The sequence below is a fragment of the Sorex fumeus genome, unplaced genomic scaffold, assembly GCF_029834395.1.
Source record: "Sorex fumeus unplaced genomic scaffold, SorFum_2.1 ptg000053l, whole genome shotgun sequence".
NCBI lineage: Eukaryota > Metazoa > Chordata > Mammalia > Eulipotyphla > Soricidae > Sorex > Sorex fumeus.
This window is the reverse complement of record NW_026606110.1, coordinates 2,568,741-2,596,679: the sequence shown is the minus strand read 5'-3', so window position 1 is coordinate 2,596,679 and position 27,939 is coordinate 2,568,741. Positions and strand designations below refer to the sequence as shown.

Sequence of the window (27,939 nt, the reverse complement as noted above, 5' to 3'; positions counted from 1 at the left end):
TTGGCTGATATTTGGTGTTATTGGAACTATGTCATCAGCGAAGCAGAGGTGGTATCATTGCTGACCATCTATCTTCACTCCCATTCCTGTCATAATGTTCTCAAGGGTGCATAATGTTCTCAAGGGTGGCGTTGAAGAGTTTCAGTGAAATGGTATCACCCTGTCAAACCCTTTTTGACAATGATGATCACTTTCTTGTAGAATGGTGAGATCCTGGTGGGGAATCCGCAATACAGTTCATGGAGGATCCTGATGTACTGAGTTTGAATGCCCTGTTTGGCTAGGGCTTTGATAACTACTTCAGTCTTAACAGAATCAAAGGTAAAGGTAAAGGTAAAGGCCCTCCCGTTGATCGTCGATTTGCTCGAGCGGGCCCAGTAACGTCTCCATTGGAGACTTTGTTGTTACTGTGTCTGGCATATCGAATACTCTCGGTAGCTTGCGTTCTTTAAATCAATGAACGTTAGACAGAGTGGTATCTTGAACTCTCGCAAAACCTCAATGAGCTTGGTCACCGTGTGGATATGGTCGATCATGCTGAATCCTTTTCGGAATCCAGCTTGCTCGCATGGTTATCCTTCGTCTAGTATTCTGCCAATCCTATTCAGGATGATTTGAATGAATTACTTGTAGATGACGGACAACAGGCAGATTGGGCAATAGTTTCCAATGTCGCGTTTGTCTCCCTTCTTGTACATTAGGACGGTTCTGATGGTTTTCCATTGGGATGGAACCTTGCATTCAGACAGGTAGCATGTGAAAAGCTGAGCCAGCATATTGACAAGTACTGGCGGCAGATTCTTCAGGTGTTCAGGTCTGACCTTGTCTGAACCAGGTGATGTATGCTTCTTTACCAACAAAATGACATGTCGAACTTCAGATGGGAGACCGCTGGGAACGACATATCCATCCTGTGGAATTTGGTATGTGGGCAGGTGGACATGGCTATTGAAGAGATTCGAGTAGAAGTCGTGGATAATCTTTTCCATTGTCCTTCTGAAAGATGTGATAGATCCATCAGGCTGTCTGAGGGCAGTCATTTTGGTGTTATAGTTGGCGAAGGACAGGCAGGCACTGCGAATACTTTTCCTGACTTTTGCCACATGGGCCAGCACAGCTGCTCTTCTCTCTTTGAGGTCTTCCTTGATCTCTTCTCTGCACTGCTTTGCGAGCTCGGACGTTAGCTTGTGGTTGCCTGAGGCTCATGCCAAGCAACGTTGGTGAATGAACTCAAGAGTCTCTGAAGACAGGCATCTTTTTGTGGCTTTTTCTCTCTCTGTGTTCCTCGCACAATCATGGAGGTGCTGATCCAGTCGATCCTGGATTCTTTATTGATGTTGTCAACGATGGCATCTTCCCATATTGCTGCAGTAGTGCCAAAGAGCTCCAGTTGGTGGTGGTTCTGGGAGTTCTCTTCTTCTTCTTAAACTTTGCAGATCTTTCTCCCCGCTCCGTGAAGTAGAATTTCGCATGAAGGAGATGGTGATCCGATCCTGTTTGGAATTTTGGGATAACTGACATTGGTCAGGCAAAACTGTGAATTGAATATGATGTGGTCAATTTAGTTGTGGAACTGTCCACCGGGATACTCCCATGTCCAACGTTTAGATTCGGCCTTCCGGAACTGTGAGTTACCATGGATGGTCTTGGTCAACATGATGAACTCAGATAGTCTCTCACCCTGTTCGTTCCATTCTAGGCTGTGGGTCCCAATGAGGAGTTCTTTGGGCGACCTTCTTGGTCCTATCTTGGTGTTAAAGTCACCAACAATGATCTTGTAGAAGATGTGGTCTTCTTTATAGAACTTCTCCAGCTCCATGTAGAACTTCTCAATTTCTTCGTCGTCGTAGTTGGATGTTGGTGCATAGACGATGAAAATAGAAACTGCAGGCAATGAGCCACATCTATTCAAACATAAGTATCCAATTTGGGTTGTTAGGCATTCAAACGAATCAAAGCTCATGGCCAAGTTTGTGTTGACGAGGACACCAACACCACTGATGCCTCTACTGTCGCATGTTTCAAGGAACAGTTCTTCTCCAGTGTCAAAAATGGCACAATGTAATCGATGCCTTCTTGTCTCGGTCAATCCAATGACATCATACTTGGTCTTCTGCGCTTGCACCATTAGGTCCTCGACAGATGCTTCTGATGCCAGTATACATGCATTAAAAATGCAGATAATCATTTTAGTTCTTCTTCACTTTGGCAGCCTCGTTCAGCCCTGAGATTTTAGCAGCCTCTCCTTGTTCATCCTTCTCAACGCTGCCATATTGGGGAATCTTCCAGGGTTAGAGGAATGAGGCCCATTTATTTTACTGTTTTTGGACTATCAGATATGCCATAGGTAGCTTGCCAGGCTCTGCCGTGCAGGTGGCATGTTGTAACCATCTGTGTTAGTTTGCTCTTCGCCGGTTGGCACTGTTGCCGCCCTCTTCCCACGGTGAGGCAGTGAACCATCGAGGTCGAGTTCCTGAGGTTCCATTTGCCCTCAATGGAATGAACATTTCTGAACGCAGCAGTTATGTGTACCTAGGTCGAGAACTCAACATGATGAACGACGTGGCACCTGAACTGCACAGGAGGAAGAGAGTGGTGTGGAGCACCTTCAAAAGCGTAGAAGAAAGGGTTAAGAGGATGAAGAACCTCCAGCTCCAGGCACATCTTTTCAACTCCACCATTCTTCCTGCACTAACATACGCCTCAGAGACCTGGGCCCTACAAAAACAGGATGAGAATGCTATTCGGATATCCCGAAGAGGAATCAAAAGAGCTATGCTTGGAATATCACGTTTCACTCAAATGAGAGAAAGAATACAGAGTTACGACCTCCATCAACGGTGAAGAATCAGGGACGCTGTCTCGTTTGCCAAGGCGTGGAAAATCAGATGGGCCAGACATGTAATATGATTTAGAGACAACCGCTGGGACTAGCGCTGTTACCTACTGGATTCCACGGGACGTCAAAAGAATGTATGGCTGCCTACCCAGGTTTGAGGTTCTTTGTGTTCCTGGAGCGAGCAGACTCCAGTGGGCTACATTAGCACGTGACAGGAATGAATGGAGACGTTACTGGCACCCACTCGAGCAAATCGATGATCAATGGGATGACAAGTGACAAGTGATATTATAATAACATATAACAATATAACCTTTATAAGTATAATATATGATAAAATATATTACAACACAGAATATTAATATACAATATTATTATAACTGTCACTGTCACTGTCCTCCCATTGTTCATCGATTTGCTCGAGCGGGCCCAGTAACGTCTCCATTTTGAGACGTGTTGTAACTGTGTTTGGCATATAGAATACATCACGGGTAGCTAGCCAGGCTTTGCCATGTGGGTGAGATACTCTCGAGAGATACTCTCAGAGAGCTTGCCAGGCTCTTTGAGAGGGGTGGAGGAATCGAACCTGGCTTGGCCGGGCTGGTTGTGTGCAAGGCAAACGCCCTACCGCTGTGCTATCGCTCCAGCCCTACACAATACTATATAATAATTGTATAATATATCATGATATATTTTATTATAATACCCATTCTGATGGGTATCATTTTGGAAGCAGGATCTACCCTGTGCTGGGTTGTCCTTCTGACCTACTGCATGCTAGTTTAGGACTCTGCATTAGAAATTCAATGAATGGCTTTGGTTTAATATCTGAATGGCTTGAGAGGAAGTTGGAAATTTGAATTATTTTCCCCCTTCTGCCATTACCTAACTGTGACAACTTTTACTGTGTTTTGCTTTCCAGCCTCTCTCTGCTCATGCGTTGCGTGGTGCAATTCCCTCTTGCATATGTATGTTTCTGAATGAAGAGTCTGAAGTGATGCGAGACAGAATTCAAATGCTTTTCCTCTTTCCATTCGGGACTCTTTTGGTTCCTCTTTCCAGATAATACCTTTGGGATGTTAAAAAGTTTATGCTGTAACTTTCTTATGGCACGTCTTCTATTCTTTCTTGGACTGTAGCTTGTATCTGTATTTATAAGGCTTCCGCTGTTTATAAGGCTGCCTTTGTGTCACTGGCTTCTTAAGAATTATGAAGAGATTGTGGTTGATCTGAGCAGAGCATGCAGCAAAATTTTAGGCCAATACACACGCACACACATACCACTATTAGCAGGCACACATGTGTAATTTTGCTTAACCGTCTTAAGAAAAACCTTGGAGAAGTTGGGCCTGAAAATGGAAAAGCTGAGTTCACTTTCACAGATGGCACACCTGTGCTGCATGAGAAAACAGGTTTCAAGAGTATGCAATTCCAAAAAGAATGCGTCTCCCCATCCTGCCATTGCTTGGCAGAGTCCGAGTTGCAAATTTTGTAGTCAGACTCCTGAAGTGACGTCATGGAGGAATTGATTGTAACCCAGTTTCCCCCTTGATTGTCCCATTAGCCATCCGAAGTTCTGTGGTTATTTGGAAGCTGTTCCATCCAAATATGGCAATTCTGTTCTTTGTGAATGTGGGGGATGTCCAGGCTCGAACCAAGTCAGAGGCCTCTCACAGTCGTGTGGTTGGCCGCTAAGCCACACCACTGGGCTCTTCGTTCATTTACGTTGGACTGGAGGATGAAGACTTAACAGAGAGTATCGAAAATCAAGGCCCTTAAACTTTTACCTTTTTAAGTAAAATAACTTTGCCTTTATTTGGCTAGATGAAAAAATTAATAATACTCAGGAAAATGATACATTGAACACCAATTGAGACTGTCTCCAGGACTTACAGCACTGTGATGGGGCTATATCCATGCCAAGACCCAGAATTTCTTTCCAAGATTCTTTTCCTTCATAGGATTCCCCAATACAAACCAACCAGTTTCTTGTTCAAACAATCTGTGCCTCCCTAAGAATGACAGGAAGCCCTCTTTGTGGCCCGCGGTTTCATCAGCTGTCTGTCCCAGGCGTCTCCCGCAAGCTCCTCAACTTCTTTTGTTTTTTGGGCCACATTCGGCTGTGCTCAAGGGTTATTCCCAACTGAACTCTCAGGGATACTCCTCGTGGTGCTCGGGGGGACCCTACGGAGTGCTGGGGATCAAACCCAGGTTGACGGGCTTGCGAGGCAAATGCCTTCCCTCCTGTACTCTATCTCCAGCCCCCAAGACTTAAAACTTTTAGTAGAGAATGTTGAGAATAAAGGCTTTATCAGGTCCTTGGTGATCAGGAAAGGATTTTTTTGGGTTGGTTTTAAAGGATTTTTGAAATTGAATCCCTGTGAGATAGACCTTTACAAAGCTGTTCATGATTAGATTTCAGGGGCTGGAGCGATAGTACAGCAGGGAGGGTGTTTGCAATGCATATGGAAGACCAGGGTTCGATTCCCAGCATCCCATATGGTTTCCCCGAGCACCGCCAGGAGTAATTCCTAAGTGAAGAGGCAGGAGTAACCCCTGAGCATTGCCGGTGTGACCCAAAAAGGCAAAAGAAATGATTAGGTTTCAGTCATAGTGTTCCAACACCCATCTCTCCAACAGTGCACATTTCCCAGCACCTGTGTCACTAGGTTCCCTCCCAACGTTGCCCCCCTACCCCGCCCCCAGCCTGTCTCTATGGCAGGCACTTTTTTTTTCTTTTTAGTTACTGGTTCCTTCTCGCTTTATTCAGACCCCATCCTCATTCCAGAAGGAACCGCTGCTCAGCGTGACCCAAAGCGCAGGGACCTACGACTCTAAAGCAGGCCCCACCCTCCCCTCCTTGGTGGTCATTCCGGGTGGGGTAAGATGGGGAGTCCATCTCGCAAGCCACATGGCTGGGCTGAGACGTCCTGGCGGAGCACCTCGACGGAGTTGAGATGGAAGGTGCCAGAATCAGCCCTATGGCAGGCACTTTCTCTCTCTCTCTCTCTCTCTCTCTCTCTCTCTCTCTCTCTCTCTCTCTCTCTCTCTCCCTCACTCACTCTCTCAATGTTTTTTGTCACTGATGTGATAAGATATTGGAGGCTGTCTTCTGGGATAGCCCCATCCTTCTTCCAGCAGATGCTGTAACACTCCACATGGTGGAAATTGAGACGGGCTTGCAGAGGGGAAATGCAGAATTGTCAGAGATAGAACAGTGGGTAAGGCACTTGCCTTGCATGTGTCCTGCAGAGGTTTCATCCTTGGCACCACATACAGTCCCCTGAGCACAGCTGGGGATGCGCGTCCCCTCAAACAAGAGAAAACAAACTCACTTTGGGGTCTAGAGGCATTGTAGATGGCAGGTAGATCACTTGCCTTGAATGTGGCTGACCTGGGTTCTGTTCCCAGCACGCCACACGGGCCCCTGAACCTTGCCAGGAGTAAGCCCTGAACATGACTGAAGAGAGGCCCAAAACAGAAAGGCAACAACAAAAATCCCCAAATCAAAAAAAATAGAATCTTTTCACCAACTACCTGCAAATGAGCTCTGCGTAATTGGGTCACAATCTTTCAGAAACTATTCTGGAGGATGTTTGCTTAATTTTGGGCCACATCTAGTGATGCTCAGGGCTTACTCCTGACTCTGTACTCAGAGATCACTCTTGGTGGTGCTCAGGGACCCTAGGGGGTGCTGAGGACCAAACCCTATTTGGCTGGGTACAAGGCAAGAGCCCTACCAGAGTACTATGACTCCAGCCCTCTTGTTCTGGAGAATGTATCACCATGGCACAACCACAGAATCAGGAGAGTTATGAGACCCCACACTTGTTGTTTTCATCAATTCAGGATTTAGATGCATTGAAATCCTTTACTTGTGACTTAAAATAGTTCAGATTTTAAATAAACTCCCAAATTGAAGTGTTATGACTGATTGCTAATAATTGTACTTTGACACTGCAGTCACTTAAAGAAATTACTCTGAAAATTGATTTTCCAAACTAGGTGTTAATATAGTTTCATATCTTCCTTAAAACTTCAACACTATACTACAACCATTAAAAAAAATAAAATTGGCCGGTAAGGGAAGGAGAAAATATTCAGCCATATGGAAATAATAGCGTTGTGTCATATTGTCAACTTTCATGTTAGATTTGTAAAATTGAAAAATAATTATGAATAACAAAATAAACACATGTACCAGATACCGGAGTATGCCACGATGTGCCTTTGACACAATGGAAACAATTGCTAATAAAATAAGGTGTTTCATTTGGAAGAGAGAATTTGTTCTTGGCTGTGGATCTCCAAGTTTTCCCATTTAAAAAGTGATCCTCTTGTGGATGAGTTAGTTAAGGAAACAAGCGTGTCCAGCTTCTCTGCCTACAATGCAGGCTCGGTCAAGCTTCTTCATGAAGTGAAGCAGGATAATGACCACCACGTGCATCCTGGTGGGGTGCAGAGTGGGATCCCCAGCAGAGCTCTATTTTCTCCACTTAGCTTTTAGCTTCCGTGGAGCAATTTAAGAAATTTAAATTACTAGTTTCATTCCACCCCTGATTACTGCTCCTGACCATCTTGGTTCTGCTTTTTTTTCTTCGTCTTTTTTGTTGTTGTTGTTGTTGTTTGTTTTTGTTTTTTGGTTCACCTGGCTATGCTCAGGGGTTACCTCTGGCGGTGTTCAGGCGACATATGGGATGCAGGGGACCGAACCCGGGTCGGCCGCATGCAAGGCAAACACCTTATCCACTGTACTACCTCTCCAGCCCCTTAAGATGCATGTTTTATTCAGATGGTGGGAAAGTTAGCCCCGCATAAAATTTTCTGATTCCTGTTGATGTCTCTGTTAATATTTTTGATGCATTGTTTCACAGCTGGGCACAGAACCTGTCTCTGAAGCGTTGGTTCCACTCCATTCTCTTCTCTCTCTCTCTCTCTCTCTCTCTCTCTCTCTCTCTCTCTCTCTCTCTCTCTTTATCTCTATCAATCTATTTCTCTCTCTCTCTATCTCTTTAGCCAGAGATTGTAACAGTGAACTCTGTTTATAGTGAGAATTCCCTGTTGGCCAACTGAAACTGATTTGAAAATCGACCTTATAATCTATTAGTGGCAGAACTAGAGAGTATTATTGGCGTCCAATAAACCATATTTTAGTTTAAGCCTAACACTGTATTTTTTATTTTTTTTTGCAGGAAGATTCTTTGGAAACAGATAGTTTCCTTGTGGATTACTTTAATGAATTCCTAAGCCTGCCTGTGAGTATATTATGTTCTATGGACTATACCAAAGCAAAATATTGTAATCATTGAATTATCTTGTGAGACCAATGTATAAGGATAAATTTAAAACATTAATTAGAACATTTAGGTAAAGTCTGTGTCTATGTATTAACAATTTGGGTTTGAATCATATTTAGTACTCATGGAAGAAAACTGGCATTTTTCTAACCTTCAAAAGCATTCTTTTGATGCTTTTGTGTCCAATTGGTTACAGTTGTATCTGGCACCATTTCAGGCTTTGAACAGATGTGATAAGGATGGGATATGCAAAGATTTAGAACTAAATTTCATGCCTCTGAGCCATTATTGTCATCCTCTTGGGCAGATATTAAAGTAGCACATGTGTAAGTCAATTAAACTTGTACAGCAAGAATGTGTAAGATGCAAGTGGGCGCCAAAGAATAGGTTTTCAATCTGAGCAGTGACTGAAAGTTGGGAAGGGTCTGAGTGGGAAGGAAAGCACTCTCGCATTTGGAGACAGAGTTAAGCAGGGATGTCAGATAAGGGAAAATTAGATAGGAAAAGGTTTCCATTGCTGTGAAAATAGAAAACGTTTCCTCATGAAAAGACTTATGAGGAGAAAATTTGGAATATAAAAAAGTGAATATAAAAAAATATGTGATTTTTAAGGAAGTAGACCATAAAAATTTGGTCTCTCTTGAAAAGGAAGCATTCAGACACACCCTTTGAAGGGAAAGTGCTGATGTCCTTATCTCTGTAGATGTATCAGCCTGTGCACATGTGTTTGTTTCTTGGTATTTTCTGTTTTCCAGTGGAATCTGTTGCTCTCACCCCAGCAGGCAAATAGGTGATTGGACAGGGTTCCTACAGGGGACTTACCTTGTCCAACTCTCAGCTCTGCTTGGCCACTTGTAGGCTACCAAAATGCCCAGAGAATCTTTCCTGTAGTCTCTGCATTCTCAAATATCCCCACTCCAGTACATTTTTGAGTGAAATTTTAACAACAAATATATATATATATATATATATATATATATATATATATATGCATTGGGTTTGATTTTAATGTCCCAAGACATTTTAATGTCCCTTACCGCTCCCTATGGGTGTTCCTGTAGACCAGTGTTTGCCAAAAAGGTCAGTGCTCACTGGGGTGCAGTTGTGGGGGCCCTCTGTGTTTGTTCCCTTAAAGAAGATAGATTTCCTGGAGTGAATTATCTCTCTTCTGAAAAGGGGGCAGTAGACCAAATAACCTTGGGGAATTCCTTTGGGACTTTAACTTGCTCCAGGAAAGAAATTCCCCTGCCTAATGTTCTTTTTTTTTTCTTTAAATACTATGATTATCACAGAAAGAATGACAGTACAGAAAATGTACCTCAAATGTAGGAAAGATCCAGCCACAGTTCTGCCACCCAAGTAGAATTATGAGTTGCCCTCTCTGCTTTCTCTCGGGAACTCTGTGACTGGTTTTGCCCAAGCTGGTCCACTGACCTGTTTGTGTTTTCATCCCTTCATCCCATCACACTTCACACGCAGGCAGTGACTTCTTTGTTCATCCCCTGCCCCACCAGACCAGCTCCTCCCAGTTCCATCGCTCCATATCCCTCTGCCTAGATTCCCCCTCTCTCAGCCCCTTTCCATCTCCCAGCATCTGCCCAGACTTTTCATGCCACCAGGAGGAAGGGGAAAAGTGTTTCCAGAGTGAGTTGGGGGATAGGAAAGGTGATGGATGTTGGATTGTCAGATCACGAGAATTTTCTGGCAAATTCTGGACAAGATTAGTCAAGGCTTGGTTTATGGACTATCTAGAAGTCAGAAGCAGCCTGGGGGTACACTCTCTTTCCCTTTCCCTTTGCTCTCTCTCTCTCTCTCTCTCTCTCTCTCTCTCTGGAGAGTCATGAAATGGTATTTTAGGACACCGTAAATTTAGCTCTGTGATTTCAATAAGTAGTAATCATGCTAATGGCAAGAGTCATAAAAAGTGATGTCTTGCTACTTCCTGCTGAAACCCTGTCTAGTGGCTTCTCTGTTCAGTCAGAACAGAATGCAGAACCCTACAGAGCCTGACTCCTGCCAGGCATCTGTTGATCCTTATTTCTCTACTGCTCTTCCCCTTGCTAATTCTCCTCCAGCCCATTGGCCTTCTTCACAGAAAGGAATACACTGCAGACAGGAATACACTGCAAATACTCCTGGTCTCTGAGCCTGGGAACCTTGTACCTCCCCAACCCAGTCTAGTCACTTCTAGAAAAGCCTTTCTCATCCTTGTCAGCCCTGGCTAAAAGCAATCCATCTGCAGGCACCCACTTTGGCCGTAGCTCCCAAACCCTTATCATTAGCTGTGAAATGAGTTTTCAAATATGTGAATGAGTTCACACACCATAGTCAGTCTGGGATGACTCTTAATCGCCCACTGCCTTGTGTTCCTATTCCGACGGATGTGTGGCCTCCATCTCACCTTTCCAGCTATCTGCCTGAATATCGCTTGGGGGCCTCACTCCCGGCCCCCCCAACTTTCCATCTTGTCTCCCCTCCCCACCCACCCCAAACCCGGCTGCATCAACCACACACTACGTGTGCTTTTCCTGTACTCTGCCGTGGTTGCCAACAGGAGGGAGACAGAAGTGAGCTCCAGCCCCAGTGTCTTCACATGAGGTGCTAGTCACCTCCCCCCGACCTTTCCCTCCCACCCCTCCACCCCCGCCAGTAACTTCATCCCACCATTCCTCTCCCTGTGAGGACCATGGGATGCTCTTAAAAGACTCTGGTATGAAGTCAGTATGTGAAGATTCTGGCATAGCATTTGCCTTTCTCTTGCTTGCCATGCCATCTTCCATCCCCACCGTGTGAGCGCTGCCACCCTATGTCCCATTGACGGGTCAAAGATCATCTTCGGTGTCCCGCAAATCTGTCCTTGGCTTTGGCTTGACTTTTAAAAACTATTTTTGCCAGAGACTTGGACAGATCCTCGCATCTGAGCCAGTGTTTTCCGATTTAAAGCCACTGAGCTGGGGGGTGATATAGCCTCTCTGGGTCCATCTGGCTTCCAAGTTTGTATGTCCACAGTTGGCGACAGAGGAATGAACTGGTCATTGGGATAAAAGTGCAGTGTTATTTTAAAAAACAATTAGGGTAGCCCCAAACAAGATACAATCAAGTTTATGTATTTTGGGTGAGAGGGTTGCACCACACTAGTGTTGCTCAGGACTCACTCCTGATTCTGTGCACAGGGTCACTCCTACTGGTGCTCAGGGGCCCATGTGGGGGTTTGGCAATTGAACTGAAGTTGACAGTGTGTATAGCAAGCACTCTCACCTCTGTACTGTCTCTCTGGCTCCAGGTGAATTCATTCTAAAGGTGCTCAGAGTGTAGTTAAGATCAAAAGGGTATGGATCCTAGAAGGCACTCGGTTCATGTTTTGTAGGGGGCTGGATCAGACTGAGTTGTCAGACCTGCTGGTCTAAAGAGGTGACCCAGGAAGGTCGGGCTCTTGTTTTGTATGTGGTGAAGGCAGCTACGTCCCTAGTTTGATTTTTCTGACACCGTGTATGTCATTCAGAGCACCTTCAGGGGGATTGCTCCTGAACACAGAGTCAGGAAAAACCGCTAGGCACCACTGGGTGTGCCCCTCCCCCCAGTTTTTTTTCTCTACTAAGCTAGAACCAGGAAAACTTACTTCTCCCGTGAACATGCTAGAAGCTGTGTTGGAGGAGGAGGGGTTACACAGTGTGGGTGTTGAGCCTGACTTGGAGGAGGACTCGAGTGTTGGAAGAGCTCAGGGAGGAGGAGTAAGAGAACAGTTGCTGTGAGGCTGGAGGGCGATACCAGGCAGTTTCGGAGGAAATTGATTCTCCTTCACTAGAAAGAGGAAGTTTGAAGTTTTGTGACGAAAGGGATCCAGGTGTAGGTCAGGAAATGGTCTTTCGGGACTATTTTGTGGGGGCTGTATACATTGAGGGATTAGACATTTTCAGTGAAAGGAAATTGGACCAAATCCCTTTTTTTTCTATTTTGGAGGGTTTTGTTTGTTTGATTATTGGGCCATACCCAGAAGTGCTCAGGGCTTACTCCTGGCCCTACACCGGGGGATCACTAGTGGCAGTGGTCATGAGACAATGTGTCTGGGTATTGAGGTTGAGCTCATGCAAGGCTAGTGCTCTACTCACCTTACTATCCCTCCACCCACCTCCCTGCCATTCCCTTCAGGTCTCTTAAAGCACCTCAAAAAGCATTTAGGGCCAGGGTGGAGAGGTAATCCAGCAGAGAGGGTGTTTGCCTTGCATGTGGCCTGGGTTTGATTCCCAGCAGCCCATATGGTCCCCGGAGCCTGTCAAGAGTAATCTCTGAGCGCAGAGCTAGAAGTCATCCCTGAGCACCATCAGGTGTGTGGTTCAAAAAAAAATGATGAAGAAAATAAAAAGCACCCCAAGGGTGATTCTCTTTTGATATCTGTCTTTCAAACCAACCTCTCCTCTGCCTTCCCTTCTTTGTCACCTTTGAACCTTATACCCCAACATCCGAAGGCTGAATGCTCAGACGGATACAGAGCCTACTGGTCCACAAAGGACCCTTAGACCTTCAACTTCTGAGGCTTCATCCACATCTGGAGTGACGTGCCCATGGTCTCTTAACTGGGCTGTGTCAGAAATGGGCCCAAGATTCAAGTCCTCCTGCTCCTCCATGTATTTCCATTACACCCTTCCGCCCGGGGGACCCTTTGTAAGATGCAGACACTGATGGCTGGTGGCCACGTCTGTGTTCTTTTTTGATGAGGGGAATCCAGGACAGTTGCTGCTATTATAAATGATTACGGCCCTTTCCAAATCCGCGCTTTCATAACTTCATTCCCTTTGTTCTCTTGCCAGGCTCACATTCAGATATTGTTTTCATTTGGTGTCTGGGAGGGTTTTTTTTATTATTTTTTTTTCTGTCAACTCTTTATGGACAAGTGTTTGCTTATTAAGTTTTCTTCTGTACTATAGTGTGAAAACATTTTCCCCCCTCCTTTTGGTCTTGTTTGGTGTGTTTTATGCTCAGTGACTGTTGTGGGGTTGAATAGATGAGCCCACATACAGATTTAGGTTGGTCCTCTGTGGGTGGTTTAGAATGTTTGTGACATTTATGGTTTGCAGAAGCTGAAGGGGTGGCCTGGTCTATACTCTCCGTGCAGGCTAGGTATGTCATGTGTTTGCCAGACAGAACTTAGCTATGTGCCTTTGGAATTTTACCGCAACTTTTTTTTGGACTGATTCTCTACAGCACCCCCACCCGCTTTTAATCTGTAAACGATTATAATTTCTTGCAGCTTTATGAAGGAGTTACATGTTCGCTGGATTTGTGGGTAAGGGGAGAGAGATAGAGAGAAAAACAAGTCTAGTTTGGGAAATGAGTGGATGAAGGGGAGCAAAGCTTTGGGGTTTCCTCTGCTGGAGTAGACTGATTGGTTTTACTTTGAGGCCATGCCCAATGGTAGTTAGTACTCAGAGGCCACTCCTGGCTGTAAGCTTGGGGATCACGCCATATGAAGTGCTGGAGAGCCAGCAAGGATCAGCCATGGGCAGAGCAAGTACCTTTTACCCCAACCTGGCCCTCAAGACTGATTTTTAGAGGTGCTGGTGGGCCTTGGGGTGGTTTGATAGGTCCCGTGGCTCAGATGGAAGAAATTCACTGACATAACCCAACACAAGTTATTTTATGAACTCAGGACTCTTTCTGTGGATTTCACACAGCACAGTGTCCACCCCCCACCCCAATCATCCAATTGGCGAATATGCCCAGTAAATAGCTCATGGTTAAACATCTAAAATGACAATAAAACTTAGATTAAAAGAAAGTTGTTATTGGTAACCGACTTGTTGCGGTCAGCTGGTTTTCTTTCACGGTCCAGGATGCATGTTTAAGGCACAGCTTTGGCGCTCAATTAGGAGAGACAGAGTTGGAGCAGAAATGAACATGTATTAAATTAACCTAGTCATTAGTTTTTAATTTAAATACTGTTCAGCTAAATAATTTGGCACCCGGTGTGTTTCAGTGGTGCTGGGCTGGCGGCTTCAGCACGCCACTAATTATTCACAGGTTTGGGGGTTCTCCCCCACCTCCCTTCCCTCCTCTTTTCAAAGAAATGTGGAACCAGCAATTTATTGTGGTAAGAATATTTTCATGCACTTGCTTTTTCTGTGAAAATATTTTTCGCACATGGACGACTGGTACTACAAAGTTAGCTTTCACCACCTTCGGGGTGATTTTTTGCAGAGAACTTGGAAAAGGAGATACTCTGGAAATAAGAACACGAAGTCAGGGGGGAGTGTGGGCTGACCACTGCCCTTGGAGAAACTCAAGGCGTCCTGTGGTTAGGGACTGAGAGTTCCTCGAATCAGCCCGTGGGTTAACCCCCACCTGCCCCTTTTATCCCCGTCTCTCTGCCTACTCCCCAACTTCTGTCTTTTATTGTCGTTGATTGAACTAACCTCTGGGGTGTTGTTGATAAGCTTGGCAGTGGTAGGAGCAAAGGACTGGTGCCTGGGACGTAGATGGTGCCTGGATGTGACCCTGTGTCTGAAGACCCAGAAGTGCGGCTGAAAGTCACAGACTTGGCAGCTCACCTGGATTCTGCCCTCAGGCAGCTCAACCCTCTTCCCTGGTTTCCCATCAGCGAGAGGGATCCAAGCTGCCAGCCAGGGTGCCTTATCAATCAAAACGAGTTAGTGGAGCTCAGCAGAGAGTGAGCAGAGGAGGATGGTGTCGGCTGTATCCGTCCGTCCACACACCCCCCCACCCCCACCCCCAACATCCTGGAGATGGGGAGACAGGGAGAGGAGAAGCTGCCCGCCCCTCAGTGCTCCCCACCTTCCTGCACCGCCCCGCACTCCCATCTCACCTGGCCCTCCACCAAATGGCCCAAGAAGCCCTCAGTGCTATAGGAATCCTCACTGGGATCCTCCCTCTCTGGAGACAGGACCCCCCTGAATTTTGTGGGGGCCCACTTGGATTCTGTATGCTTTCCCCTTCCTTGCCGCCCGTCAAGCCCACTCCCTCCAGTGTGGTAAGCCTTGTGGCCATGGTGGCTTTCCATCTCCTTCTTGTTGCCTGAGCTACCCTCAAGGACAGAGAGCCCCAAGAGCCTGTGGGCTGCAGGGTGGAAGCTCTGAAGGGCCCCCAGTGTAGGAGGAAGTCACCTGTTATGTGATAATCAAGAGATTAGGAACATGGGGGGTGACCTTAGTAGGGACCCTGGGGGACAGACCTGGGCTGATGGATGGTTGAAAAGGGAAGACGGGGGTGGAGGGGAAGGTTCAGACCCCTGTTCATGAGAACTCTCAGGAGAGCAGCACGCCCCACCCGACACTTCTTTCTCTCCGCTGTTCCTCCTGGCCTTTCCTGGAGCTGCTCGCCAAGCCCAGTCTCCCAAAATACATGGACATACCAGATGAAATGCTTCAGGGCCATTCCCTGTGCTTTGTAGGCGACCCCTGCTGTGGCCGGTGGCTGCTGGAGCCTTTTGGATGATTTGTCAGTATTTTGTTGCCTCTTCCTCGTAGAACAAGAGGAATGAGTGTGAAGTGTGTCCAGCAGAGGAAGCAACGGGGTCCATTCCCCTTCCTCTCCTCCTCAGGCACCGGCGCCTGGACCGTCAGCATCAATGAATGGGGGGAGGCATTGGCTCTGTTCTTCACCTTCCATGCTGAGGGCCCGAGCTATAGTACAGCAGGGGGTGTTGGCCTTCTGTGTGACCAAACTGGGGTCAACCTCTGGCACACCATATGGACCCCTAAGCACCACCAGGAGTGATTCCTGAACATAGAGCCTGGAGTAAGCCCTGAGCACCAACAGGTGTGGCCCAAATAAAAACAAAACAAAGAATCAGAGAATTCTATTTTTAAAAAATTTACTTCATTTTATTTTATTAAATCACTGCTAGATAGACCCTTACAAAGCTGTTCATGACTCGGTTTCAGTCACACAGTGTTCCAACACCCATCCCTCCACCAGGGTACATTCACTACCACCAGTGTCCCCCAGGTTCCCTGTCCCCCAGCTTCCCTCCCATCAGTCCCACCCCCCCAGCCCTGCCTCTGGCAGGTCTCCTCCGCCTCTTACCCCCGCTCCTCCTCCTCCTCCTCCTCTTCCTCCTCCTCCTTTTTCTCCTCTCCCTTCTCTTCCTTCTCCTCTTTCTCCTCCTCCTCCTCTTCCTCCTCTCTGTCTCTCCTTTTGGGCGTTGTGGTTTGCAATGTTCCATGCATTTTTAAGTGCTATAGGAAGCTCTTTTTTTCTTTTTCTCATCATTTTAAAAATTCTCTCCCCCCACCATTCCCTCCCTCTGCTATGGTCGACATTCTCATTGTGACCTTTGCAGTTTGGACTTCTGAACTCACCATTGCTTTTGTGCATGGGGGTTGAATGTTGATTGAGTAGAGGCTAATGAACTATTGGCCTAATGTGGCTGGGATGGTCAGGTTGCCCTAGTGAGGGTTCTGAGTGAGAGGCTAAAACTTATCCCGCTCTCCTAACCTGAAATTTCCAAAAAATGAGAGTCTTGCAGAATGAATCACTAGTTCGAAGCTGCCGCCAGCTTGGGGCCCGCTGCCTTCCCAAGCTTCTCCGCTGTGTCCTGGAGATTTGAACTTGTTATCATGTGCTTGCAAGGCAGGTGCTCTGAATACATGAGCTCTTCCTCTGAGCTCTGACTTTAAGTTCCTAGAAGGGGAGATGATAAGAAAAGATGATAAGAAAGGTCCATAAATCAATGAATATGTACTAAGGAACGCAATCACTACTGTCAAAAATTGCCTCTCTAATCATATCCGAGACCTTGATAATGTACTTAATTATTTAGGAAGTGATTAAGCATCTAGGAAATAAATATTCTTGTAAAATGGAGATATTACTATTCAGCTTATAGAATGTATTGGTAAACATTTTGCCAGATTCAACAAGATAATATTTAGGTGTTGGTTAGCTTTGTGTCTCACACCTAGAAAAATACTCAGAAACTACCTGTTCATCAGAACAATGGTTGAGCTTTGCTTATAAGTGTTGTTAAATGTGAAATGAGAAAGAGCTTGTGGTGGATCCAGTCATAAGCTATAATTATCACCATCATCATTTATATTTTTAGTACATTGGTGGCAAATCAACCGGTATCAATTAATGGAATAATTTCTTTAGTTGTTTTCCTCCATTGACCCTGAAGTCACTATTTGAGGGAGATAAGGTTTCTCTACTCCATTGCCATGAAACATGGGTGTTTCTATGAGTGTGAGTTTTGAGCATTCAAATAGTTTTGAAATTCAAAGTGGTATTCTTCTTCTGGGGGACAGTGTATGATATATATTACATGGAAAATAGAGTGCATTTTGGGTGCATAGCATAACTTTGGGCTGGAGCGATAGCACAGCGGGTAGGGTATTTGCCTTGCATGCGGCCAACCGTGGTTTGATTCTCCCATCCCTCTCAGAGAGCCCGGCAACCTACCAAGAGTACCCTGCCCGCACGGCAGAACCTGACAAGCTCCCCATGGCTTATTTGATATGCCGAAAACAGTAACAAGAAATCTCACAATGGAGACGTTACTGGTGCCCGCTTGAGCAAATCAGTGAACAACAGGGAGGACGGTGACAGTGACAGAAGGGGAGATAATCACACTTAAGAGCACTACTAATTTTTTGTTTGTTTTGTTTTTGAGCCACACCTGGTGATGGTCAAGGCTTACTCCTGGCTCTGCACTCAGGAATTACTCCTGGTGGTGCTAGGGGGACCCTATGGAATTTCAAACCCAAGTCGGCTGCATGCAAGGCATACAACCTACCTGCTGTACTATCTATCTCTCTGGCCCCAAGAGAGCTCTATTATCTGTCATTAAATCACACACACACACACACACACACACACACACTCACACAGATCTTTGAGTTCTAACACTAGTTTTGCTTTATTCAGCTCCTTATTGACTTTTGACTGTGGCTTATCTTGCGATCTTGGTAAACTCAGAGAAGTAAAGCACTTGGCTATACTAAGACCAGTGTCTTCTGCCACATGACTCATGAGATATGAATTAATCCATAGGGCTAGGGCTTCCTAAAATTGGTCAGTATTCCACAAATAGGGCCTGACTCCAGACTTGGGGTGCCCTGGGGAAAAGGGCTGCCAAGCCACTGCTTCTTTGTGGAGGAGATGGTGTCCCAAGAATGGGTTTTGCTTTCCCGTGAGTCCCAGAGTTTTCTGGCAAGTCAGTGTTCAAATCCTACACTCTGGCGAAAATTAACTGACTGCCTTTAAATAAAAGTTGGCAGAATCTACCAATTACTGAGAAAAGCTTAGAAATATTATTGTCTTTCACTTTTTTTTTTGGACTTACTGAGAGGAATGGTGTTGAAATGCTCCTAAATGAGGAACACATTAACTTGAATTTCTTCTGTTTTTGCAAAGAGAGACAAGCTTTCATGGCTCTCAGGGATGAAAGAGATTGTTAGTTCTTCCCTTTTCTCATTCTTCCCTACTACCTCACCCTAAGAGGACAGCATGGCTTCAGGGACACGTATATTTCTTCCCAGTTCCAAAGAATCTTAGAAGCCTTTTCAAAGGGAACTTCTGCCACCATTTAGCATGTAAGAAAAGTGGGTTCCCTTGCCCTGGAGTTCCAGGATGCCCAAGGGAGAGATAATAAGAACATGAAATTCTGTGTGTATGTGTGTGCGCGCACGCGCATATGTGTAATATCTGCTCTTCTTGGTAACTGTTTCTGGTTAAAAATAAGAAATTAAAGGGGTTGGTGAGATAGTACATTGGGTGGGGCAACTTGCCTTGCAAGAGGTTTGGTTTACTCAGCCTCCTGAATGAATGAAGCGGCAGGAGTAAGCCCTTACCATTGCTCGGTGTGGCCCCCAAAACAAACAAAATTTAATTGTTCTGCAAATTTGTCTATTTTTCAGACCTTTCCAGAGGCGATTAGATTTAATGCAGATTATCGTGTTTTTGAAGTAGTTAATAATGCTCCACAACTTCTGGAAAAGCAACTGAAAAGAATTCTATACACCCACCAACCTCGAAATCCCATCTATGATGTTGTAAGGAAAGGAATGTGCGATGGAAAATCCTTTCAGAAGAGGGCCCCCAGTGAGGCGGAGACAGTGAATGTCAACTACAGCATCATGGTAAGAAAGTGTGTCTCTGTCAGTGTGTGTCTGCGAGATAGGTGAAATTGACAGGAGAAATAAAATTTAACTTGACACCCAAGTTGTTTGTGGCTGTGTCATGTTATTAATTTCAGTTTTCACCTAGCAGTCTGATTGATTTTTATTATTAATATGAAAAGGCTCATGTAATTTACTGTGAATAGCAGAATATTATGTTACTCACGGGTAGTATAAATATGTGCATCCTTTAAGTTTTATTTTTTTTATTGAATCACTGTGAGATACAGTTACAAAGCTTTCATGTTTGAGTTTCAGTCATACAATGATTGAACACCCATCCCTCCACCAGTGCACATTCTCCACCACCAATGTCCCCAGTTCCGCCCCCCCTTCCCAACCCTTCCCCTGCCTCTGTGGCAGACATTTTCCCCACTACTCTCTCGCTACTTTTGGGTATTATGGCTTGAAATATAGATACTGAAAGGCCATCACATTTGGTCCTTTATCTACTTTCAGCGCACTTCTCCCATGTCGAACAATCCCTCCAACCATCATTAACTTAGTTATTCCTTCTCAGTCCCAGCTGCCTTCTTCCTCAGCTCATAGACAGGCCTCCAGCAATGGAGCAATAATCCTGGTCTTAGTGTCTACTGTCCTTGGGTGTCAGTCTCATGTTTTTTAATATTTCACAAATGAGTGAAGTCCTTCTAATGTCTCTCCTTCTCTTTCTGACTCATTTCACTTAGCATAATACTCTCCATGTCCATCCATGTATAAGAAAAAAATTTCATGAGTTTATCTTTCCTAACGAGAGTCTCCTGCCCCCTGCGCCTGGCTGTCCTCACTGGGCCCCTTGGAGGGGGGCGGGTTGAGTTTCCCTCCCTGCCCCGAGCAGAGCTCCAGTAGCCGAAGACCTCCAGAACCAGCCACAACCATGCTGAGGCCAGCCTCCACACGCATGAAGGTACTGGCAGAGGAACAAAGGCATGCAGGTCTCGGGGCTGAGATCTCCAAGCCTGCTCAGATTGGGGCTGAGTATCCTCCACTCAGATTCTCCATCTTCCAGTAGGCAGGGTCACACCCTCTAACTGAGCCCCAGAGCCGTGTAATCCCATCAATGGCCAAGACCCAGAGACTATAAAACCCAGCTCCCGGAAGAAAACAGGGCAGAGTATCCTGCCCCTGCGCCTGACTGTCATCTCCGGGGCCCCTTGGAGGGGGGTGGGTTGAGTTTCCCTCCCCGCCCTGAGCAGAGCTCCAGCAGCCTAAGACCTCCAGAACCAGCCACAACCACTCTGAGACCACCCTCCACACGAATGAAGGTACCGGCAGAGGAACAAAGGCATGCGGGTCCTGGGGCTGAGATCTCCAAGCCTGCTCAGATCAGGGCTGAGCATCCTCCACCCAGATCCTCCATCTTCCAGTAGGCAGGGTCACACCTTACAGGGTCACAGGATTACATTACCAAGTGTAATCTCATCAATGGCCAAGACCCAGAGACTATAAAACACAGCTCCCGGAAGTGTACGGCCACATTTGTGGCTGCGCGACATCTTATTATCTCATTCTTACTTTGGACAACCTGCCAAGCTACCGAATGTAACCTGCCCACATGGCAGAGTCTGGCAAACTCCCCGTAACGTATCCAATATGCCAAATACCAGTAACAATGATGAGTCTCATTCTCCTAACCCTGAAAGAGCCTTGAATATGGCACTTTTTAAAATCTCAGGGCTAGGACGAAAGAGACATTACTGGTGCCTGCTCGAGGCAATTGACAAACAACAGGATGATCGTGATCATGATCGATCTTTCCTAACAGCTGCATAGTATTCCACTGTGTAGATGCACCAAGTTTCTAGATGCATTTTAGAAATCGGGGCTACACAGTGAAATAGTTTCACCTGGGTTCTAGCCTTTCCAGCTACTCAGGATTGAGATTCTGACTCTCAAGGTAAGTGGTGTGACTCTAACTTCTTTAACTCATTCTCAACTTCTGTAGTTTATCTTCTTAGGATGTGGTAATAAAAAAACCCTACCTGAATTCTAATATCGGCTCATCATACTAGCTCTTTGTTCTAGAACAAGTCGTCATCTACTTTTTTTAGGATAGTTATCTGCAGCAACTTAGCATAATCATGAAATATCTGTTTTTCTAGTCACTTAATCACTTAACTTCCCGTTAGTCGTCGATTTGCTCGAGCGGGCGCCAGTAACGTCTCCATTTGTCCCTGTCACGTGCTAGTGTAGCCCAATGGCATCTCTTCGCTCCGGGAACGTGGAGGGCCTCAAACCGATCGTTCATGACCTTGACAAAGAAGTCTGACCATCTGGTAGGTGGGTGGCCACGCGGTCTCTTGACATCCCGTGGAAAACATACCTCTCGGAAAGACTGGCAAGCTACCGAGAGTATTCCGCCCGCACGGAAGAGCCTGGCAAGCTATCCGCTGTGTATTCGATATGCCAAACCAGTTTTTCTAGTAAATAGGCTAAAAGTATCCAACATTTATCTCTTCTTAAATTAAAAAATTCAGTTCCTTGGAGCAGAAAAGCGAACGGACTATGCATTAATCTGCGCCATTTTGCCTGCCTGGAGGGGAAAGGGTGTGGCCCCATTCGCCCTCTCCTCTCTGGAAAGAAAGATGGTGGCCGCATGGGAGCCTTGTGGAGAGCAGGTCTGAGCCGGGGGTGGGGGCGCAACTGATACCTCATGGGACGGGGGGCATTCCGGCCTGTCCTTCATGCCCTACCGAGGTCACCAGTTGCCCCCCACGAGCGGCTCTCCGGCCTCAGAAGCACAGAAACCAACCTCTTAATTATCTGACTCTCAGTAGAAATACTTCCAGGGTTAATAAATAAAATAGCAGAAATCCAAAACCGCGCAGCCGCGACATCATTTAATTCTTGAACCCAGCTGTAGAAAGCAAATCATTCCACAATGCTTTTTCAGCATGGCTGATTTGGGGGGGGGTAAAGTCTAAATAATAATGGTGCAACTTTTATCGAAACAATGAAGCTAGGCAAAGTAGATAGAGTGTTAATTCATCTGCCCCACAGGCATGGGGGGGTAGGGGGTGGGGGGTGGGGGTTTATTGGGGTTCATCATGGTGAAAAATAAGTATTGGTAAAGGGAAATGTGATTGATATTTGCATGACCGAGACCTAAACCTGAAAGCTTTGTAACTTTTCCCACAGCGATTCAATAAATAAATAAATAAATAAATAAATTCAGTTCTTAAGGATATCTACAGAATGGGAAAGGATATTTACCCAAAAACCATCTGATAAACGATTGGTATCAAGGACATACAAGCACTGGTTGAACTCTACAAGAAGAAAACATCTAGCCCCATCAAAAAAATGGGGTGATGAAATGAACAGAAACTTTCCCAAAGAAAAAAACCGAATGGCTAAAAGACACATGAAAAAATGCTCTGCATCTCTAATCATCAGGGAGATGCAGATCAAAACAGCAATGAGATACCATCTCACATCACAGAGACTGGCCCACATCCAAAAGAACAAAAGCAACTGGTATTGGCGTGGATGTGGTGAGAAAGGGACTCTTCTTCACTGCTGGTGGGAATGCCTACTGGTTCAGCCCTTCTGGAAAACAGTATGGACGATTCTCCAAAAATTAGAAATTGAGCTCCCATTTGACCCAGCAATACCACTACTGGGAATATATCCTGGCAAGGCAAAAAAGTACAGTCAAAATTACATCTGCACTTCTATCTTCATTGCTGCACTATTCACAATCGCCAAAATCTGGAAAAAACTCAGTGCCCAAGAACAGATGACTGGTTAAAGAAACTTTGGTAATCTACACAATGGAGTACTATGCAGCTGTTAGAAAAGATGAAGTCATAAAATTTACGTACAAGTGGTACTACATGGAAAGTATCATGCTAAGCGAAATGAGTCAGAAAGAGAGGGACAGACATAGAAAAATTGCATTCATCTGGGGAATATAAAGTAACAAATTGGGAGATTAACACTCAAGAATATCCGAGATAAGTACCAGGAGGTTCATCTATGGCTTGGAGGCCAGCCACACATGCTGAGGGAGAAGGCAGCTCAGACAGAGAGGGGAGCACCAAGTAAAGGGTGTTGGGTGGACCCTCCCAGGATGAGAGATGCTTGCTGAAAGTAGACTCTAGACCGAACATGATAGCCACTCAATGTCTCTTTTGCAAACCACAGCACCCAAAAGGAGAGAGAGAAGAAAAGGGAATGCCCTGCCACAGAGGTGGGGTGGGATAGGGGTGTGGGGGGTGGGAGGGATGCTGGGAGCATTGGAGGTGGGGAATGGGCAATGGTGGAGGGATGGGTACTAAATCATTGTATAACTGAAACCCAAGCACAAAAATTTGTAAGTCTACAACTGTACCTCATGGTGTTTCACTAATAAAAATTTTTTAAAAATTCAGTTCTTTCATTGAATCAAAATATAATTCTTTCTAGTTCCACCCAATTTATTGCTAAGTAGCACTGTAGCACTGTCCTCCCATTGTTCATCGATTTGCTCAATCGGGCACCAGTAACGTCTCCATTGTGAGACTTGTTGTTACTGTTTTTGACATATTGAATTGTTTATAAATAATAAAAATAAAAGCTATAATGGTTATAGCACTATTTCAATGCTAAAACAAGTGACATGACCTGAATCATAAGTTGTGGTGTGTGGCACCCAGCGGTGCTTGGGACTCTCCCAGCAGTGCTTGTTGAGACCACGTGGTGCCAGGATTCAACCCAGGACTTCCCTAGGCAACTCGTGTCCTTTAGCCTTTAGCCTTCTATCTAGGGTGTAATTTTCTTTTTATTAGATGTGACTGATATTTATTGTTTATTTTTGGGGGGGTCATACCTGGCGATGCACAGGGGCTACTCCTGGCTTATGCACTCAGGAATTACTCCTGGCTGTGCTCAGGGGACCATATGGAATGCTGGGAATCGAACCTGGGTCAGCCGCATCCAAGGTAAACGCCCTACCCTCTGTGCTATTCCTACAGCCCCTGTTTCTTTTTTTTTCCACTTCATTCAAGCAATAGAATTTTTAAAAATTTCCTGGAGTTATTTTTACTTTTTAGTTTTTGAGTGTGATGTTCAGGAGTCAATCTGGAAGTGCTTGGGCAACTACGGAATTCCAAGGATCAAGTGCAGGGCTCCTGTATGCGAAGCACATTCATTAACTCTTCCACGCTCCCTGGAGTTCTTTAGAGTCCATTTATCTAGATTATTAAAAGGGATTCAAGAGCTTCTGAGGTTGAGTTATGTGTTTTTGAGGGCTTGGGGCCATGCCCAGTGGTGCTCAGTGGTTATTCCTGGCTCTTTCTTCAAGAATGACCCATGACAGTGCTTAAGGATCAAATGTGCTGTGAGAAATTCCAACCATGGTCTGTAGTGTGCAAGGCAAGTGCCTTATCCCTAAACTACTTCTCCAGTCCTGAGTTGTTTGGACACAAGTCTTAAATAGAAACTATTGGAGGACCTTGTTTGATAGATATATAAAGGTGTTTTGCAATTCATTAAATGTACATATTAAACATATAAAGACAATAATACTGTAAATTATAAAAAAGCACTCAAAGCTGAAAGACAGAGGGAAGGAAAAAAAGAAAAAGGACACCAGGTGTAAATGGAACAAATGGAAATCAAGATGGATAGGTTCTATGTTTTCCAAAAATCACTGTAGTAAGGTTGGGATTGGTTGATTGATAAGCAAAAATAAATTACTTAGGATGTGGTAAAAATAAATGATATAAATAATTATTAGCATCACATTAACAATATATGTAAATAGTTACATTTAAATGGCTCAAATATCTCAATTAAAAAATCAGAGTGAGTTGGGATAAAAAAGTAAGTTCTTATTTTCTGTTATCAAGAAACCACTTAAATTTAATGCATAATTAAGAATAAAAGAAGGAGGAAAGATATACCAGTTATCTTTTCTAAAGAAGTCAGGAATGACTATATTAATTTGAGACAAGGTAGACCAGAATGAGGGATCTAACTATGTTTAAGGAGGGATATCACCTAAGAATAAAGATCAATTCACAAAAAAAGGCTTTATAACATATGCACAGCTGAACCTCAGACTTCACGAAACAAAAGTTGCTAGCACTGTAAGAGGAAATATAAAAATCCAGTTAAAATGGACAATTAAACCTAATAATATAGGAAAAAGAGACAGAGCTTAACCAAGATACAAAAACCAAGTCATTCTAATTGATGTTTATGCAATACTTCACAACAGCATTCACTTTAGAATATTTACCAAAATGACCATAAGACAAGTTACAGCAAATCTGAAAGATTTGAAAACATGCAAAACATGCTCTCTGCTCATAGAAAAATTAAATTGTAAATCAGCAACACAAGGATACCTGGAAAATATTTGAGGAACTCTATAAGCAATCTGCTTCTTAGTACATAGGTATAAGTGTGAGTCTCAAGGGAAATTAGAAATTTTTAAAAATTACATAAAAGGCACAACACAAAATTTGTAGTATATGCCTGAAATAAGTCCTTATACATAAACTTATAATAGTGAATGCTTAGATCAGAAAAGACTAAAGGTTTTGAATAAATGATCTAACTTTCTACTTTGGGCAACTTGAAAAATTCAAAATAAATAAAGGTTATAATCAATTAAATTGAAAATAGCAAAAATCATTTAAAATAAATAAAAGTAGACTTTCTTTTAAAAATGACAGTTTGGTTAAGCTAGTCCATAATGAATGAGATGATAGAAGTTATCACAATCACAACTGCAAAAGGGGACATCACCATAGATCCAACAGCCATGCGGAGGAAAGGAAAATAGGGGATGGGGAAATATACAACTTCGTGTCCAGAAATGGAACAGTTTTAATGAGATGGACACATGAACTGAAACACGAGTTTACCAGTGTCTGTTAGTTCAAAGGACAATTTTACCTGCACAGGTGGGAGCAGACATGGGGCTCCCCCTGATGGCCTGAGGTCCCTCTGGTTGTGTGTTCAGGCCATGATTGAACCCGGAGGTGGCTTTCCTTTGACACCTGTTTTTGTTTTCACCCCATCTCTAACAGTGTCTCAGTCAAGAGGAAGGCATTGAATGGGTCAAGAAAAAAAGACTTCCAGCATTCCTGGAAAGCGACTGCTACTTTGAATACAGGTATTAAAGTTCTGTCAGTGGGTCTTTTCATAGGAACTGCATTGAATATCTTATGCTTTGGGAAGACTGCCATTTTAACAGTGTTAACTCTTCAAGTTCGTGAACAGCGGATACATCCATTTCCTCTTCTCCTATTTTTATTTACTTTAGTAGTGTTTTGTAGTTTTCTTTGTATACCTTCTATTAAACTAATTCCTAGGTACTTGATTTTCTGGAGCAAAATTGTGAATGGTAATTTTTTTTTGCTTTTTGGATCACACCTGGCGATGCACAGGGGTTACTCCTGGCTCTGCACTCAGGAGTTACTCCTGGCAGTGCTCAGGGGACCATATGAGATGCTGGGAATTGAACCCGAGTCGGTTGCATGCAAGGCAAACGCCCTACCCGCTGTGCTATCTCTCCAGCCCCAGTGAATGGTATTTTTTAAAAAAATTTTGCCATCTATTTCGTTATTTGCATATAGAAAAACCATGGAAAGTATTTCTCTCACTTTACTATTGTAATAAATAGTCTATTGTTTCTAGGTGTGTTTTGTGTGTGTGTGTGTGTAGTCCTACAGATTTTCTAAGAACAATATCATGTTATCCACATATAGTGAGAGGTTGACTTCTCTTTTTCTATCTGGATGCTTTTAATATCTTTCCTTTTTATTTTTGGGTCACACCCAACATTGCACAGGGGTTATTCCTGGATCATGCACTCAGGAATTACTCCTTGTGGTGCTCAGGGGACCATATGGGATGCTGGGAATCGAACCCGGGTTGGCAGCATGCGAGGCAAATGCCCTACCTGCTGTTCTATAGTTCCAGACCCTAATATCTCTTTTTTTGCATAAATGCTATGGGAAGGACTTTTAATAGTAGTGTGAGAGCGGGCAATCTCATCTTGTGCCTGATCTTAGAGGGGAACGCTTTCAGTTTTTCACCAGTGAGTGTGATGTTTGCTGTGGGCTTGTGGTAAATGGCTCTAACTATGTTGAGAAAAGTTCCTTCAATTCCCATTTTACTGGGGGTTTTTATGATGAATGAGTATTGGATTTTGTTGAATACTTTCTTTGCATCTACTGGTAGGAAACTATTATTTTTATTTTTCCTTGTATTAATATGCTATAATACATTGATTATGTGCATTAAACCATCCTTGCATTCCTAGGATGACTCATACTTGATCAGGGTATATGATCTTTTTATGTATTACTGGATTCAGTTGACATATTTTGTTGAAGATCTTAGCATCTATGTTCACCAGGGATAATAGATATATGGTTTTCCTTTCCCTTTTTTGTGATGACTGTCTGCTTTTGGTATAAGGATGATGATTGCCTCATAAAACTGATAATTAATATGCATTCAGTTTTCTGAAAAACCTGAAAAAGATTGTCAGTAGCTTATCTTTAAAGACTGAAGAACTCACTAGTAAACCCATCTGGGCCTAGGCTTTTGTTTTCAGGGAGACTTTTGATTACCATTTCAACTTTCCTGGTATTAATTGGTCTGTTTTGTTTTGTTTTGTTTCTTCTTGGTTCAAAGTTGGGAGGTTATAGGAGTCCAAAAATGTATCCATTTT

General features: G+C 44.3%; 1 protein-coding gene across 1 annotated transcript in view; it reads left to right on the top strand.

Annotated features, from left to right (window-relative positions):
• RGS22 (regulator of G protein signaling 22) overlaps positions 1-27,939 on the top strand; it is a 151,803-nt gene that overhangs the window by 23,699 nt on the left and 100,165 nt on the right. Inside the window, exons 5-10 of the mRNA XM_056124946.1 lie at positions 4,404-4,522; positions 5,583-5,720; positions 5,935-6,060; positions 8,032-8,094; positions 19,008-19,229; positions 26,288-26,373. Of these exons, the coding sequence (XP_055980921.1) occupies positions 4,404-4,522; positions 5,583-5,720; positions 5,935-6,060; positions 8,032-8,094; positions 19,008-19,229; positions 26,288-26,373 (754 nt within the window). The remainder of the gene's footprint in view (positions 1-4,403; positions 4,523-5,582; positions 5,721-5,934; positions 6,061-8,031; positions 8,095-19,007; positions 19,230-26,287; positions 26,374-27,939) is intronic.